At 42.1% G+C, this 16,027-nt stretch overlaps 2 protein-coding genes across 3 annotated transcripts; one reads left to right on the plus strand and one right to left on the minus strand.

Moving 5' to 3' along the window:
- Positions 1-8: 8 nt before the first annotated feature.
- Positions 9-9,622, plus strand: LOC140313284 (cadherin-23-like). 2 transcript variants are annotated; one of them, XM_072391334.1, is made up of 23 exons: positions 9-447; positions 553-669; positions 758-982; positions 1,132-1,301; positions 1,647-1,784; positions 2,302-2,421; positions 2,789-2,966; positions 3,113-3,324; positions 3,827-4,021; positions 4,111-4,224; positions 4,341-4,470; positions 4,657-4,920; positions 5,001-5,162; positions 5,453-5,709; positions 5,809-5,906; positions 6,060-6,180; positions 6,276-6,355; positions 6,483-6,523; positions 6,672-6,732; positions 6,934-7,063; positions 7,201-7,320; positions 7,613-7,723; positions 8,221-9,622. In XM_072391334.1, exons 1-23 carry the CDS (start codon positions 48-50, stop codon positions 8,560-8,562), a joined length of 3,786 nt encoding a protein of 1,261 aa, XP_072247435.1. In that variant the 5' UTR covers positions 9-47; the 3' UTR covers positions 8,563-9,622. The 2 variants fall into 2 exon arrangements, with proteins under 2 accessions (XP_072247435.1, XP_072247436.1); XM_072391335.1 differs by lacking the exon at positions 7,613-7,723.
- A 684-nt stretch (positions 9,623-10,306) lies between these two features.
- Positions 10,307-14,741, minus strand: eif3s6ip (eukaryotic translation initiation factor 3, subunit 6 interacting protein). Its single transcript, XM_072391336.1, has 15 exons — positions 14,597-14,741; positions 14,195-14,237; positions 13,883-14,093; positions 13,710-13,789; positions 13,434-13,495; positions 13,247-13,316; positions 13,078-13,151; positions 12,739-12,910; positions 12,416-12,570; positions 12,117-12,287; positions 11,798-11,931; positions 11,318-11,491; positions 10,970-11,159; positions 10,640-10,720; positions 10,307-10,485 (listed from the first exon to the last, which is right to left on the minus strand). The coding sequence occupies exons 1-15, from the start codon at positions 14,630-14,632 to the stop codon at positions 10,408-10,410; spliced, it is 1,731 nt and encodes a 576-aa protein (XP_072247437.1). The 5' UTR covers positions 14,633-14,741; the 3' UTR covers positions 10,307-10,407.
- Positions 14,742-16,027: the final 1,286 nt, after the last annotated feature.

Below are 16,027 nucleotides of genomic sequence, written 5' to 3' on the forward strand. Positions count from 1 at the left end.
CCCAGCTGTCAGCCACTGATGCAGACTCTGGCTCTAATGGCTGGCTGATGTATCGTTTAGAAAGTGGTGCTCAAGACCGTTTTGTGGTTGACCCACTATCTGGTGCTGTCTTGGTGGGCAACACCACACTTGACAGAGAAGAGCGTGGATCCTACCGCCTTGTCGTGATGGCAACTGATCGGGGAACACCCCCTTTGTCAGGAACAGCCACCCTGACGGTTATCCTGGATGATGTCAATGACTCAAGGCCACGTTTTATAGAGCCTGTAACCATGATAAATGTCAATGAGTCCACCCCGCCTGGTGTGGTGGTAGCCACACTGACAGCAGAGGACCCTGATCTGCAGCCCCGGCTGGAGTATTACATCATCTCTGTGGAAGCAAAGGATGATGGGAACAACCCAGTGGATGGCCTGCAGGAGTCCTTTGGCATTGATCTACACACAGGTGGGGCAAGGATTTCTGTCACAAGGATGATTAAAGCTGTTGGAAAGCTGATATGGTGAATGCATTACATCTTGAAAACAATTACTTATTTTGGTGAATTTCCAGGGGCAGTTTTTGTGCGCAACCCACTCAACAGAGAGCTTGTAGCTACATTTGAGATCATTGTATCTGTCCATGACAATGCCAGTGATGTCATCGACAAGTCAGGCAGTGTTCCCAATGGTAAGTCTGTGTTACACTTAGCTTCAATTATGCATTCAGTTGTTATTTTGACTGAACTCCTCGCATATCTTGATCTTCTTCTCTAAAGCGAGACTCACCGTCAGCGTGTTAGATGTCAATGATAATGCACCTCGTTTTCGGCCCTTTGGAGTGACCAACTTCACAGAGAAGATTTTAGAAGGGGCTCAGCCAGGAACAACACTGCTGTCAGTTTCAGCTGTAGACCCTGATAAAGGTCCTAATGGACAGGTTATCTACCAGCTCCTCCACCTGCCTCGAGGAGGATATGTTAGGCTGGAGGACCCTTCAACTGGTATGACCACTAATTATGACCACTAATTGCAGTGAAGAAACCTATTTTTTACATATCTGTTCATTTTTCATGCTTATTGTTTATTGCTTAAACTTAGAATTAGCCTCATGTGACCTATTTGTAATGGTCACTGTGATGTCATTTTTTAGGAAAGATTGTAGCCAACCAAACGGTGGATTTTGAGCAAGTACAGTGGTTAAATTTCACCATACGGGCTCAGGACCACGGCACCCCTCCCAGGAGTGCTGAGTTGCCAGTTTATCTACGCATAGTGGATGTCAATGACAACAATCCTGTGTTTTTACAACCCTCCTATCAGGTACTGACCGCATCAGGCTTGTTGAAGGCTGTTGAGATTTAAATTGGATCAAAATATGTCTTCAATTTTAGGTGATTATTATTCAATATTGTTGTTTGAGTTTGCCAGGAACACACAGTTATAACTAATAATCTGCATGAAAGCTTCAGCAATACTGATGTTATATAAAAATGAACCTCTAAAAAGGCTAACTCCCAGGCTAACCTAACCATACCAAAACAGGAAATAACAGAAATTACATATTTTACCAGAAGCTTCATTAAAAAGATTTTGTGTCAGAGAAGACTATTTATTGCAAGTGATTTTTTGCTGTTCCTTTCAGCAAAGTGTTTTCCTTGTTTATAGGAGCCTGTGTTTGAGAACGTGAACCTGGGCACCACAATAGTTCGCGTCAGAGCTACAGATGCTGATTCGGGCCTCTTTGCTGTCATTGAGTACAGCCTCGTCGACGGAGAGGGCAAGTTTGGCATCAAACCATCCACTGTAAGTCAGTCCATACACCAGAACAACCAGATCTAATACAAATGTAACAATTTCCTTTTGTTCATTTTTTTATTCATTCATAAAGTAAAACATTTTGCAGTGCATTTTTCTCATCACTTGAAGGTGTGTGCCTCATTCTTGGCAAATCAGATTGAATGTAGTATTCTGTTGCTTGAGATTTTACTAGAAAGGCTAAACTGAAGATCTTTAGGATAACCTTTTGAACTGCAGTGTCCACAGAAAATGTCAGAAATTTCCCCTTTTGGTGACTTTAGACAAAGGGACAAACATGTATCGACATGTAAGAGCTGTGTTTTTTTTCTCCGGGCAGTGCCGAACGTCATCCTGCCTGGAAATGAAAGTTTAAACAGAACATTTGACTTTCCCAAGGACAATCTACATATTTGAGCTTCATGCTCCATTTCTGCTATAAACACAGACTCAAATTAATGTCCTGATACAGCTACCACTCCCAGTCAGTACTTCCTTCCTAATCATTCCTTCTCCTTATTGTCAGGGAGAGATCTACATCCTCTCTCCTCTTGACAGAGAGACAAAGGACCATTACACTTTAACTGCCCTTGCTCGGGATAACCCCGGTGGAAGCCCCAACAACAGAAGAGAGAACTCTGTCCAGGTAACAATCAGGGGTTGTAATGCTTCAAATCTATGCTTCAAATCCATCCTTGTTACTTGTTTGCTAGTTGTGTTGTCAAAGCTGGGTCAATGAGTTGAGAATGAGAATGAGTTGAGAATGTATTATTAACCATATTTTGAGGCATGTACTGTATGGACGTCAACATTTAAGAAATTTAAAAATATATATATTAAATGGTTTTTAATCCTTAATTGTTGACCAAAGATATGCAATGTAACCTTGCTGTTAACTGAAAAAAGTGTTGTACTTGTGAAGAGCTAAACTCTGCAATTGTTATTGACCATGCAATTGCATCTCCTTGGCTGCACCATGTATCCAGAATCCAATCTTTACTCTGTCCCTTCAGGTCCTGGTGACAGTTCTGGATGTCAACGACTATCGGCCCCGCTTCACAGAGCGACTGTACAACACCAGTGTGTTCGAGAATGAGCCCAGTGGTACGTCCGTAATAACAGTCACGGCTGTTGACCTGGATGAAGGCGAGAATGCTGCAATACTCTACAGCTTGCTCGGACAACATTCAGGTATGAATAAACTCATTAACGTCTTAGCAAGGTAACCTAATTGCATATTCTATATCCAGTAAATATGCTTCTTTAAATTTCCTCTTCATTACACATGTGATTGGTTGAAATGAAGCTCAAACTTCTCTTTCTTTTCGGCTTTTCAGATGCGTTCTCCCTGGATCCGAACACCGGACTTGTGCGTTCTCGGCGTCTGCTTCAGTCTTCTGAACATTTTAATTTCACTGTGGTGGCTACAGACCAGGGACGTCCCCCCTTGTGGGGCACTGCGGACCTGATCATCACAGTCATAGATGTCAATGACAACAGACCTGTGTTTGTAAGGCCAGCTAATGGAACCATTATCCATATCTCTGAGGTATCTGCATTCATATACTGCCATGTCTGAGCTGTCAGTACGTGTGTGTGTGTGTGTCCTCTTCGTGTAACTAGTTCATTCTACATTTTTCCTAATGACCTGAGCTTCAGTTAGGAAAAAGGTTGAGCACTGCTCTACATATGGGATGTTGTCAATTTTTTTAATCACAATCCTCCATGACTGGATAGTCTTAATCTTATCTGTGTAACAGCTATGAGAGGCTATGATGCTAAGATATTAAGCCATTATAAATTGTGAAGTCCCAGTTTTCTAACTCAGTATCATGAGGTCAGTATATTGCCTGATACCACAATCAGATTCCATCAAATTTCTTTGAGAGATATATTTTTGTGCTTTGTGGTTATTGGTGGGCCACAATATCTATCTGGCCTATTTTCTAAAAACACAAACAGCAACAAAGAAACCCTTGAAAATCACAAGGTGTTTGTGTCAGTTTGTTAGTTTTGTCAATATGAACACTCAGTCTTTGCTCTCTGTGCAGGAACAGCTTCCAGGCCTGCCGGTATACGAGGTGCATGCAACAGACTCTGACGAAGGCGTGAATGGAGAGGTCCGCTACGGATTCTTGCAGACAGGCGCAGGGAACCGAGACTGGGAAAACTTCCACATTGATGCCACGTCTGGAGTTATCACCACTACTGTGAAACTGGACAGAGAGAAACAGGCCTTGCACAGCGTGAGTCAACAGTGTCTTTGCAGTTTGTACATCTAAAACAGTACAACTGTAAAGTATGTTTCTAATTGTGAACAAATTGTCTCTCTCAGCTTATCATTGTGGCCCGTGACATGGGTCAGCCAGTGCCTTATGAGACCACACAGCCTCTGCAGGTGGCGCTTTTGGACATTGATGATAATGAACCCGTCTTCCTCAAGCCGCCAGTGAGTGGAAATTCTCTGAATGTGCTCCAGTAATATGTGTACTTTAGAGTTGCAGTTAAACAAACTGTTTGTATGTTGTGATGCTTTCTTTTTTTCTGCGCGTGTCCACACCTCAGCGTGGCAGCTTGCCTTACCAGAAGCTGACAGTGCCTGAGCACTCTCCTCCAGGTACTGTGGTGGGGAACATAACCAGGGCTGTGGATGCTGATGAGGGCTCCAATGCCATCGTTTACTATTTCATTGCAGGTAATTAAATCATTTATTTTAATCAATCCACAGTGAGATCCTTCAGCCAAGGAAAGAGGATAAGGAGTTTTTCCTGATTTATTGTCCATTGTGTGGGTACATGAAAGCTATTGTACTTCAAAAGCTTGGGGATAATGAAGACATTTGTTTAGATCCATCTTTTATCCTTTCCATCTCTTCCTGAAGGAGGAAACAGCGATGGAAACTTTGGCCTGAGTTTAGATGGAGAACTGAAGGTGTTCAAGGATCTAGACAGGGAGGAGACACCAGTCTACTCCATCATCATCAAGGCTTCCAGCAACCGGAGCTGGACTCCATCCAGGGGTCAAAGGTCATTACGTGCCAAAGCCCTGGATCCTTCTCTTGATCCAAGCCTGATTGAAGTCCAAATTGAACTGGAAGACATCAATGACCAGACCCCACGCTTCACTAAGGCAGAATACACTGCAGGTAACGTGTGTTTACTGCATGTCTGTGTTTGCTGCACATCTAAAACAACATGATCCTCCCTCTTTGCTTCTTTGTTTCAGGAGTTGCAGCAAATGCCAAAGTGGGATCAGAGTTAATCAAGGTGGTGGCCATAGACAGTGACACTGGCAACAACAGCATAGTCCAGTACCATATTGTTACAATCCGCTACTTCCAGTCCCAGAGCAATGGCAGTGAGGACGTTGGCAGCATCTTTACCATCGGTGAGTTTCCCCAAGGATAATGTTGATGCTATATTCATACATGGATGCAAAACTTTGCAATATTTCCTTTTTAATTCAGCATTCTTCCCAGATCACAGTGTCTCTGAATTAGTTTAAAATATCTCAGAATACTTCCAAGTATAATAAAAAAACTAAGCTAAAATGAAGCTAAAATCTACGGTATGATACATTCTTTGAAGTGCAGTCCTATGTGTTATGGCCTTTTAGAATTAGAGTTCGTCTGCCACCAGGTCAGATTTGTTTTTAATTCTGTCTTGTATTTTCCACAGGTTTGACAGATGGAATCATACGCACTTATGACCTCTTCACAGCCTACAATCCAGGTTACTTTCAGCTTGAGATTTTAGCTTGTGACTTTGCTGGACACAGTACAACCACAAATGTGAATATCTATATTCTCCGAGACGACCAGAGGGTCAAGATAGTCTTCAATGAGATCCCAGATTTGGTTCGTGAAAACCAGGAAGATTTCATCAACCTGCTGTCCAACATCACTGGAGCTATTGTAAACTTAGATGACATACAGGTTGGGCTTCTTTATGATAATGTTTTCTTAATTTTTTTCATACTTTTCTTTGCGTTCTATAAATGTCTGACACCTTTGTCTCACTCTCATATTATCTAGTTCCACGTGGATAAGAAAGGCAGAGTGAATTATGCTCAGACTGACATGCTCATCCACGTCGTCAACAATCAGACCAACACCATCCTCGATGTAGAAAGGTCTCGTACACTGTTTTACTCCAAAGTTTTGTGTTAACACTGTCACTCACAGTGAGACCTGTCTGAAACCAGCTTGTTGAAATCACCTCTCTTAAAGCACAGCAGTGCATGTTTTGTGCTCTGTTGGGACTTCTCTTGATTAATATTTTGCAGGGTAATCCAGATGATTGATGAGAACAAAGAGCAGCTGAGAAGCCTGTTCAGGACGTACAACGTTGTGGACGTCCAGCCTGCTGTTGGTGACAAACTGCCCGACGACATCACCACACTGCAGGTCTGCAAAGCCCAGCGCTCCTGATTCTTGCAGACATTTGTAGATGCCTTCTTGTGCTGGTGCTTTTGAGCTTTCTTTCTTTTTATCTTTCACAGCTGGTTATCATTATCCTGGCAGTACTACTGTGCTTGGCAGGAATTTTGTTTGTAACAATGAACTGGCATTATCGCAGAATGTAAGAATCCTTCAGATATTTTGAACTACTACAGATTTCTTTTGAAGACTGAGTGATTTAAAGTCAGCAGTCAGTCTGAGCAGCAAATCAACATGTTAATGTCTTCGTGATGTGTCTCATGCTGCAGACATCAAAGGAAGCTGAAAGCAATCGTTGCAGGATCGACAGGTAAGCAGAGGATTTGCTGACGGGACGGTCCCATCAACTGTTCAGGATGTTCAGACGCTGACATCTGATAACGCACAGCACAAAATTCTGCTTAACTTGAGGCTACTGCAAGGCTTTCTAACACAATTATCTGCCTTCTACTTTGCAGGAAACCAGGGCCTAATGGATATTCTGGACATGCCCAACACTAACAAGTACTCTTTTGAGGGGTGAGATAACCACTTTAACCTCAACTTTAACTCCTGAGAGCCACGCATTGTTCACATAAGTTGAGATTTTGAGTAGTAGTCTGATTTGCTTTCTTCTCATTACTGGGAAGTTACGAGACAATCACAAGAGAAGCCTCAATAAATATTCCTGTTGCTCATCCATTTACTCGGGGATGCATGTGAATGCACTTGTTTCTGCAGGGCTAATCCAGTGTGGTTGGACCCATTCTGCCGCAACCTGGAGCTGGCTGCCCAGGCCGACCATGAGGACGACCTGCCCGAGAACCTGAGTGAGATAACTGACCTGTGGAACAGCCCGGCGCGAACTCATGTCAGTGCCAGCATCAATTGGACTTTTTTCTTTTCAAATTTTACAACACTCCATGGAGGCACTGCCTTCTACGTTGATTATTACACATTCACAGGAGGCCTTGACATCATGTAATTATGCGTGTGTTATCCTCACAGGGCACTTTTGGTCGAGAGCCTCAAGCGAGGCCTGAGGATGATCGTTACTTAAGAGCAGCCATTCAGGAGTATGACAACATTGCTAAACTGGGCCAGATCATGAGGGAAGGGCCTATCAAGGTGAGACCCATGATGGGATGCACATACAGAAAGACGGACAATCGCAAAAACCTCTATTTCATTGATCCCGCCATCCTTCCCAAAAACGTAATGGGGGGGACAAAATTCAAGATCTCCTCCGCTCCTTAGAGAAAATCTAAAACCTCAAGGACTTTAAGGCAGGCTGCTGAGGCCCAACTGTTAGTACCAGGCTTTAACATTCCTGCAGTGGATTTTTATATCGGAGTAGAGTTATGGTGTGAGGTGGATTGTTTTCATAGACTCTGTTTGACCCTAACTGCCGTCCTGTCAGGGTTCCCTTCTCAATGTGGTCCTGGACGACTACCTGAGGCTAAAAAACCTCTTTGCAGCGCGACTCGTCACCATATCCACCAGCCAGGGAGATCACTCATCAGTCACTGAGGTGGGCTCTGAGAACCCGGTCATCTATCAGCACCTGCTGCTGGAGAGTGATCTCACATTCTTCTGAGTGCCCTTACTGACACTGTCTGCCTCTCTGATGAGCCACCTCTTCCTCTGCTTCACTGCTACCTTGAACCAGACTCTGAGTCTATTAAGTTTCCACACTTTAGTGGAGCAGACCATTTTTTTTTAAACACAAAAAAATGTACCCGTAAATTTGAACTTTGTCTTAATGAAGCATTCCATGTGAAATTTGGGAACTTCTGAACTTTGCTCTGATGCACAAAAATCAAGAATCGTTTGCTTCCATTTAAACCAGGACTTGTGTGAAATCTTAATCTATGCTTCCCTATTGTCTCACTGCATTTCCAGGTTGCTGTCTTTTACTTTTAATACTCTTTAAACTTATTCTAACTATTTGCTGTGCTTGTCAGTTGAATCGTAGTATTACTTATCAGTAGTTTCATTTATTCTCCCTCTTCTGTTTACCTTCAAAAGCTAATCCAGAGTGATCTGGACGATGATGAAGATGAGCATCATGGCATGGGTGGAGGTCGCGGAACTCTGCGCTTCAAGCACAAGCTTCCTGTGGAGTTGAAGGGGCCTGAAGGTGTCCACGTGGTTCACGGCAGTACAGGCACCCTCTTGACCTCTGACCTCAACAGCCTACCCGAGGACGACCAGCGGGCCCTGGCGCGTTCTCTGGAGGCTCTGAATGCTGATGGGGGGTTATATTCGGAGCGCAATGCCCGCACAGAGTCAGCCAAGTCCACCCCAATGCACCGTCACAAGGATGGGGACACCCTGTCAGAGAGTCCTCTGGAGATCACAGAATTATGACTAGCCGAGGCCTCGCTGGTCTGAGCACAACCAAGACTTGTGTGTCCTTGTGCCGCCACACGGCCAACCTAATAAGGTTTGAAAGGACTGGAGTCTAGGGAACCCTATCAGCCAAACTCGGTGCATCCTACAAGAGGACTTGCTCTCTAGTGGGCTGGTTTGAGTGGATTTTATGACGATGATGGTCTCAAGAGGTTTATACAAATGACCCATTAAAAAATAAAAGGCCACATGCAGGGTACAAGTGTTCAATGAGACAAAACCAACCAATATAATCAACTGTCACCCAAAGAGCTGAGGACAGGACACAGACTGGGCCTCATTATGGGAAGCGTTTGTTGAACCATGACTTTAAAAACGTCAAAATGTGCCTCATTCTCACTGATCCTTTTCAAGTCATGCCCAGACTGCACACACTCACATAAAAATGTAAAAAAAAAAAAAACACACTCAGACCAGCAGATGGCCACTATTGGAACACTGAGAAATTGACCTGGTTAGGCTGATATTTTTGTCTTTTGGGAAGTTGATGCAGTCAGAGTGGACGTGGATGAGAAGATTTTTTTTCACATATGCATTTTGTTGTTTGGAAATAATTGAACGTTTCCATAATGGCAACTTCCCTTATTATCCAGGTGATGATTAATTATAGTGATAAGTGAAGAGTGGTCTTGCCATTGTAATAGTTTGGTGAAAAAGAAGAAAACACTCAACCCTGGATGGGCAGCAGTACCTTCACCCGGTGGTCCACCCCTCCATCTTTAGCATGACTGCGTCAGTCATATAAGAAGAATCCTTCAATGAGAGACTTCAGAAATACTGACTGAAGATGGTTGATGAAGGAGGTTATCTTGGACTGAGGCCAGAAAAAAAAAAGTAACAAGTTTGATGTAAAAGGCCATTAAACAAACTTAGAAATGGAAAAAAAAAATCTCATTTTGATAGACAAAGATGGCATTTTGCCCACAGACTTTGCACTGCCACATGGGGGGAGTAAAAGTCATGCTCATAAAGAGCAATTTTGCTTTATTTTTTTATTTTCTACTATAAAAAAAGAAAAGATGGAATTCAATATTTTTGAAGAAAAAAAAAAGCTGGCTTACCAAAATAGGTAGGAAATCATTTTGGATGTTTGGAGTAAGAGTATATTGTGCTATGGTGATATGTCAGTTTGCTTTCCTTTATATGACAAGTGATGATGTTTCTGATGAGTGGTGTGTTTTGACAAATTAATTTTTTATATTCCCATTTTGTAAGTTTTTATTTATTCAAGTCATTGTCACCAGCCCAGAGATCTGTGTTGGGAAATGTTGTGGGATGATCTGTGATAATAAAAGAAATATGCAATAGCTTTGGACCTCGGTCACTTTGAATCCACTAGAAACAATGTGACGCAGATGCAGCAGAATGAGCTGAAGAAATCTGAAAACTCATTGGCCGTGACATTAAGTAGACATTAAATACTTGTACTCCCATTATACTTACAACTGAATTACTTCGAGGCTGACATCTATTATACTGACAGACACTAACTAAACTGACAGTTGAAGACAGTTAATGTTAAGTCTATTAAATTCTGATGTGCTGCTTTAAAAAATACCTTCATCATTCCCTTTTTCAAAAACCTGCAGTTGAGCTGGTGTGATGGCTGGTGCATACTGCCACCTAGTGTTTGATAAACGGAACTACTTTCACAGGGAAGAAAGAACTCATTACTTCTCCATCATTACTCACTCAATGCTTTTATTGTTGCCAGGTTACTTAGAAAAGTTTTTATTAATAATAGCTGTCAAAAAAAAGAGAAGAGGACAGAGGAGTCCCTCGGCTCTTCTTCGCTGCTGCTGGTCAGACTGCTCGGCTTGTGGTGCTCGCTGTTGCCGCAGTGGTAGCAGTGACTGGCATCTTCTTTAATGTCCTATTCAACTGTGAGGACACACGGGCATATTTGTCATTGATATTATTAGATACTATGATCATAACAAATCAAATACTGGTGACAATAGTTGAATTTCTCTTTCCCATCCAGGTTAAACACAAAAAAAGCTTTCTGATATGTTGCAGGATGATCATCACCTACCTCCTCAAACTTGTGGATCTGTCTGATGAAAAAGTCTCCGTACCGACGAGCTACTTTAGTGTCGGCAATGTGGATCATGTCCTGTGGATGTGTTTAGAAACAATTGCTTAAACAGTGTGTAACAGTGAGCCACATAAGCCCCTAACATTGCTTCTGCACCTACTGTTTAACATACAGCACGTCAATGAATGGGCTTGGGCACATGATTATAGTTAAACCTAATGTGACAACAGTCAACCCAAGCCCTCTTTATCATCTAATCAAATAGACTTTTCTGGAGAGGAATGCATTCAGTTGTCAAAGACAGCCCTTGGATTTAACAGTCTTTACCCTGTCGATGTAGAAGTCAACCTCAGAAGCAGACTGGAACTCTCCGTCCAGCGCCGAGATGCCACTGGTCCACACCAAATTTTTCATCTTGTGTTTGAAGACTAGCAACTGAATGCGGAACTCCTGCTCGGTCATGTCCAGGAATCCTGCCAGTTTTGCTACTGGCATGGTGGTGTACAGCTTCAAGAAGCTGCAAAGACACATGATGATACAGATGAGATGAACAGGCACCAACTAATGTATCAAATGAACACTTACAACAGTTTTAAAAAGCTGGAGGAGGAAAAAAAGACTCTACGTTTCTAAAACCAAAGTGGACAAACTACACACGAGGTGTGTGTGCCGTACCTCCGAATTGTGGAGAGCTGTGCCTGCTGCTGCACCTCCTCGGCAAAGACCTTCAGCTGTTGCTGGAACGGCTCTTTGTGGTAGTTGGGGTGGACATTGTCATAGTTTGGTACCACAGGCGACAGGAACTTGGGACAGGCAAAGCTGAACAACTCCTCAAACACCGCCAGATCTCTGAGATGGAACAGTGAGCATAAGTGTCATTAAGGGATTTGTATTTGCTGCTGGTGTTGTTAATATAACACAGCACACAAACATCCTGATCAAGTGTATGCAGGGCAGACACATTAAAAAAAACGACTATTATCTTAGTGGAGCTATAGTTGTCCCAGTGCACAGACTCACAAGCACAAAGCACATCATCCTTCATATTAAATTGTCGAAGTACCAAAGGAATATACAAACAAAGTTAGAATAAAGTCATAAAGTAAAACAAACACTGTCAGTCGTTCAAAAACAAGATGGTGTGTAACTTTTTACCCCTTCTGCATACGGAGCATCTTGTCTCCATACTTCTCCCTCAGCTGGGTGTGGATGCTTTCGTCAATGCGCATCGGGTACATGGTGAGAGCGATTGCCAGCAGGCCGTGCATCTGCTCATTTTGTTTATTGATCTAAAAACATAATGTGTGGCGTGTCATCTGTTTCAGCTACAACACTCTGATAATCAAACTTTTGGCTTTTCGGCAATGCAAAACATATGTTTGAACACTTCCACAGAGACTTCAATGGTCATTTTGCACAATGGGGACAAGTGTGCAAATCAAGGGTTGGTAGGGGGGTGGGGTGGGGTACTCACCATCTCGTATTTATATGTGGACCTCTGGAACATGTTTCTTGTCCTCTGGATGTAGAGGAGGATGTTAGCGAATACTCGAATTGCATCCTGGTAGCGCCGCATCATGAGGTAGGCAAAGCCCACGTAGTAATAGGTTGTGATTTGGCACTCAGGCACACGAGAATACATACTCTGAAAGAGAAGGGGGGACAAAGAAGATCTATTAAATACAAACAAGGGGTTTAACATACTTGGTAGCGTCACTGCTAGCAGTATTTGAGTGTCACACTTGATATTAGGTACAGTGAGTGAGGCCGTACCTTCTTGTTGAGCTCAATATTCTCCAGGACTTTGATGGCCTGGTAATAATCCCCGAGCAGTGAGTGAAGCCTCAGAAGCCCAACCAAGCTGAAGTAACCTAACATTTTGTACAAGGAGTGACGTCCATACTCTCCAGCAACACTCTCTGGGTCTCCTGCGTGACCAAACAGATGACACGAATACTTAATCAAGTCTACAAGTAGTAATAACTTTATGCTTGTATATATATAAAATGAAAAGGAAATAATGAAAGATTCTGAAATTATTTAAGCTTTTTAATTTTTTTAATTCCCATCTAACTTATCAAAATATTGTTGTGTACCTCCACTGGTGTAGACTTCAAGCTGGCGGTTGATGTTGCTCTTGTCCACCAGAGAGTGGAGAACATTTAGGACACTGTGGACGTTCCAGATCTTTGGGTTGTTCCTCAGAAACTCAATTTCCTCATCCGACTTTTTGGCCGTCTTACAGCGGTACTGACTGAAGGACTGGAACTGAAGAGGCAGAAGAGCAGTTTCCACATCTACGTTAACACCTCTTAACCAAACTTTTTTACAAGCTGTAGGGTGGGGGATGAGATGAGAGGGACTAGCTATAGGGACAATTTGAATAACCGTGACAAAAATTGCAACCAATAAGTAAGGGAATATCCCATTTGTACCTGGTAAATGAACTCATCAATAATGTCCCAGAGCCACTGGTTTGGCAGCTCCAAGGGGGCGGGACCATCAGCATCTGTTTATAGTCAAAACATTTTCATAAGGATCGTCTCATGCCATTGACTTCACATCGCAAACTCCAAATGAATGGAAAAAAATTGGAGGACTTACTGAGAATGTAGTTGAAGAGGTTGCAGTAATTGTAGTATGACTCAAACCTCTGATCCAAAGTTGGTCCACCCTGGTTAGACATAAAACTAAGTCAACATCAAAATACTGGAGATGATCCGACATGTTTTGCAGTTTATTCTGCAGTCTGGAAAACAACAAAAGATGCCCATATTATGCAGTTACTCACGCTGACTTTAGCATAGATGTGTCTGTAATACAGTTCCTTATAAAGGATGAGGAACACAGCATCTGGAAAAGAAAAAGAAGAAAAATCAGGAAAACTATCTCTGCTGATGGATGACAACAGAATGATTATATATCATTAATCACTAAAAGCTGTTTTACAGAAAGAAATCTGTTTACATTGAAAAGTCTGCATTTATCTTGACATGTGACAATGCATTATGCAAGCAATCATTCAAAAGCAACCCTCATTCAAATGTGTGATGAATGTCTCTCTCACCATTGCCAACAAGTGATGCGATGGCCTCAGCCTCTGGCCAGGGAGAGGTCTTGAAGAAACGGTCAGTCAACTTGTTCCAGCTGAACGGGTGCAGACCAAAACATTAAGCTAGTCACCCAACTGCTAATGTGTCTGTTACAGAAAAAAACCACGTCGCCATGGGGCGAGCTTACCTGTTTTCATATACGTCCTGGATCTCGTAGATCTTCTGCTCAATGCTCTCGCTGGACACGCGGTTGGACTGCAGCTCATAAACTTTCTGGTCGATCAAGTCAGAGATGGTTTTGTGGAAATACTGCAGGAAGTTCTTGATCACCTCTGGGATGACATGGTAAGTCTGCTGTTCATACTGCCTCTCGTAGGCAAGGTCCGCTTTAGGATCACCTGCGAGGAGATGGGAAAGAAATGGGAAAACGGTTAAACACATTGCAAAAGGAGCTGACCTACGAAAAGTATTTAAAAACAAAAACGGTGCGCATACTAACCGGTGTGCAGGTCGAAGTCATTTGTGTAGGCGTAAGGATCGTACTGTGGGGAGACAGTGGATAGATATGTGTTACTAATGCAAAGTTGCCATCTGTCAAGCAGACAGTGAGCCTTAATATAAGCTAGCTTTGCATTTAACACTATCCTCTACCTATAAAGTTAGCTGTATAACATTAACCTTTGGTGGTATGATTACATTCTCGGCAGAAACGACAATACAACAATAATTTAATAACTGTCTAATAATTAGAACAATGCTACTTCATCACAGGCTACTGTTGTGCTATGCAGGGTGGAACTGGGTTAGCTCTACAGCTAACCGGCTACCGCCAACTGGAGTGTCGTTATTACAACGGCAGCCTTACGTTTCTATAAGAATACTTGTACATATATATACTAACCTCTTCTTCGTCGTGGAACGGCGCGGGGGTAGTCATTACTCCAAATTGGTAAGTCTGTAAGGTAACAAAGTTAAATGTGGGCCCTACAAGCTAACGCTGCTAAAACCACGCAGCTGGCGCTGGAGAGACGAGAGAGAGCGGAAGGAAGAAGTTGTGACGTACGAGGGAAACACAGATTAGCTGAAGCATTGTGGGAAATTGAGTGTCTGTGAGGCGTTTGGCGTGTTAACCTTGTTTGTAGGTGAATTTCCAATTTAAGGGATAATTTTACAGAGCAGTTGCAAGTGTATTTAACTAAAATTATGAGCAGCACTTTATTTTATCCAAAAATGTTTGTTTTTAGTTTTACCCTCGAATCTTACCACCAAACCCCTTATATACTCCACAAACAATATCAAATCCAAAGTAAAGACAATGAGAAACACAACAACCACATGCAGATGTAAAATTACCACAGACACAGAATGCCTACAAAGACTATCAAAATTAGACACAAAAAAGAAGGCTTTAAGAAAACCTGCAATGAAATCACATTAAATCCCAAGACTGGGAAAGAAAATACAGATGACAGAGATAAACAAACCAAAACTGACCCCTAAAAGAAAAACAAAAACACACATTAAATTATGTAAATTAAAAGCATGTACACCACATGCTTTTAATATGGTGTTTTACATTCGGTTATGATTACCACCTTTGTACCTTTATCTGAATCTATTTTAATCGAGGTGCTTTGGTTTTCTGAGGGAGAGTTTGGGACCTTTTACTTGTCTGTGCCTAAAGGCTTTTTGTGTTGTAATATGATATCTTGGTTATAGCATGAACAGCAGACCTATGTCAGCATGGCTCTGATTCTATTAGTAGCCTCAATAAGTCAAGTCATTGAATCTTTCACAATACAAAGCCCCCTAACAAGATACCCACTGACATATGCAGCATTTCTGGTTTTTTAATAACAACAACAAAAAAATCTAATTTTTTTTTTTGTTTGTACAGTCAAAGCATTAGCAGAGAATAGACGTTTATATTTATTTAAAATAAACGTTTTGGCAGCAGGTACTGTAAGACAAAGAACCTACACCGAGGACAGATATATCTACTTATGATATGTTGTTTATGAAGCAATATCCTTTAGTTTGTTTTTGCTTTCGTATTAGTTTTCACTGACTTCAATTTGAAAATGTGTGTTGGATATCACACAGTGTTGAACTTGGGCAAGACTGCGAGAAACCTCGCAGGCTTGTCATGAGCGAATTTTCTCTTTCTTTCCCTCGTATTTCTAAGAGAATCTGGGATATATGTTACAGCAGCACACTGAATAATAGTTAAACTGAAATTTTCGGTGATGTTTGAACTAAATGCCTGAGAAGTACGATACGATAACTTGCAACTACTTGCAACTGTCGCTGGATGGCGCCATAGTTGCAATAT

Source organism: Leuresthes tenuis, unplaced genomic scaffold (assembly GCF_036924035.1).
Source record: "Leuresthes tenuis unplaced genomic scaffold, fLeuTen1.0.hap1 SCAF_8, whole genome shotgun sequence".
In the NCBI taxonomy this organism is placed as follows: Eukaryota; Metazoa; Chordata; class Actinopteri; order Atheriniformes; family Atherinopsidae; genus Leuresthes; species Leuresthes tenuis.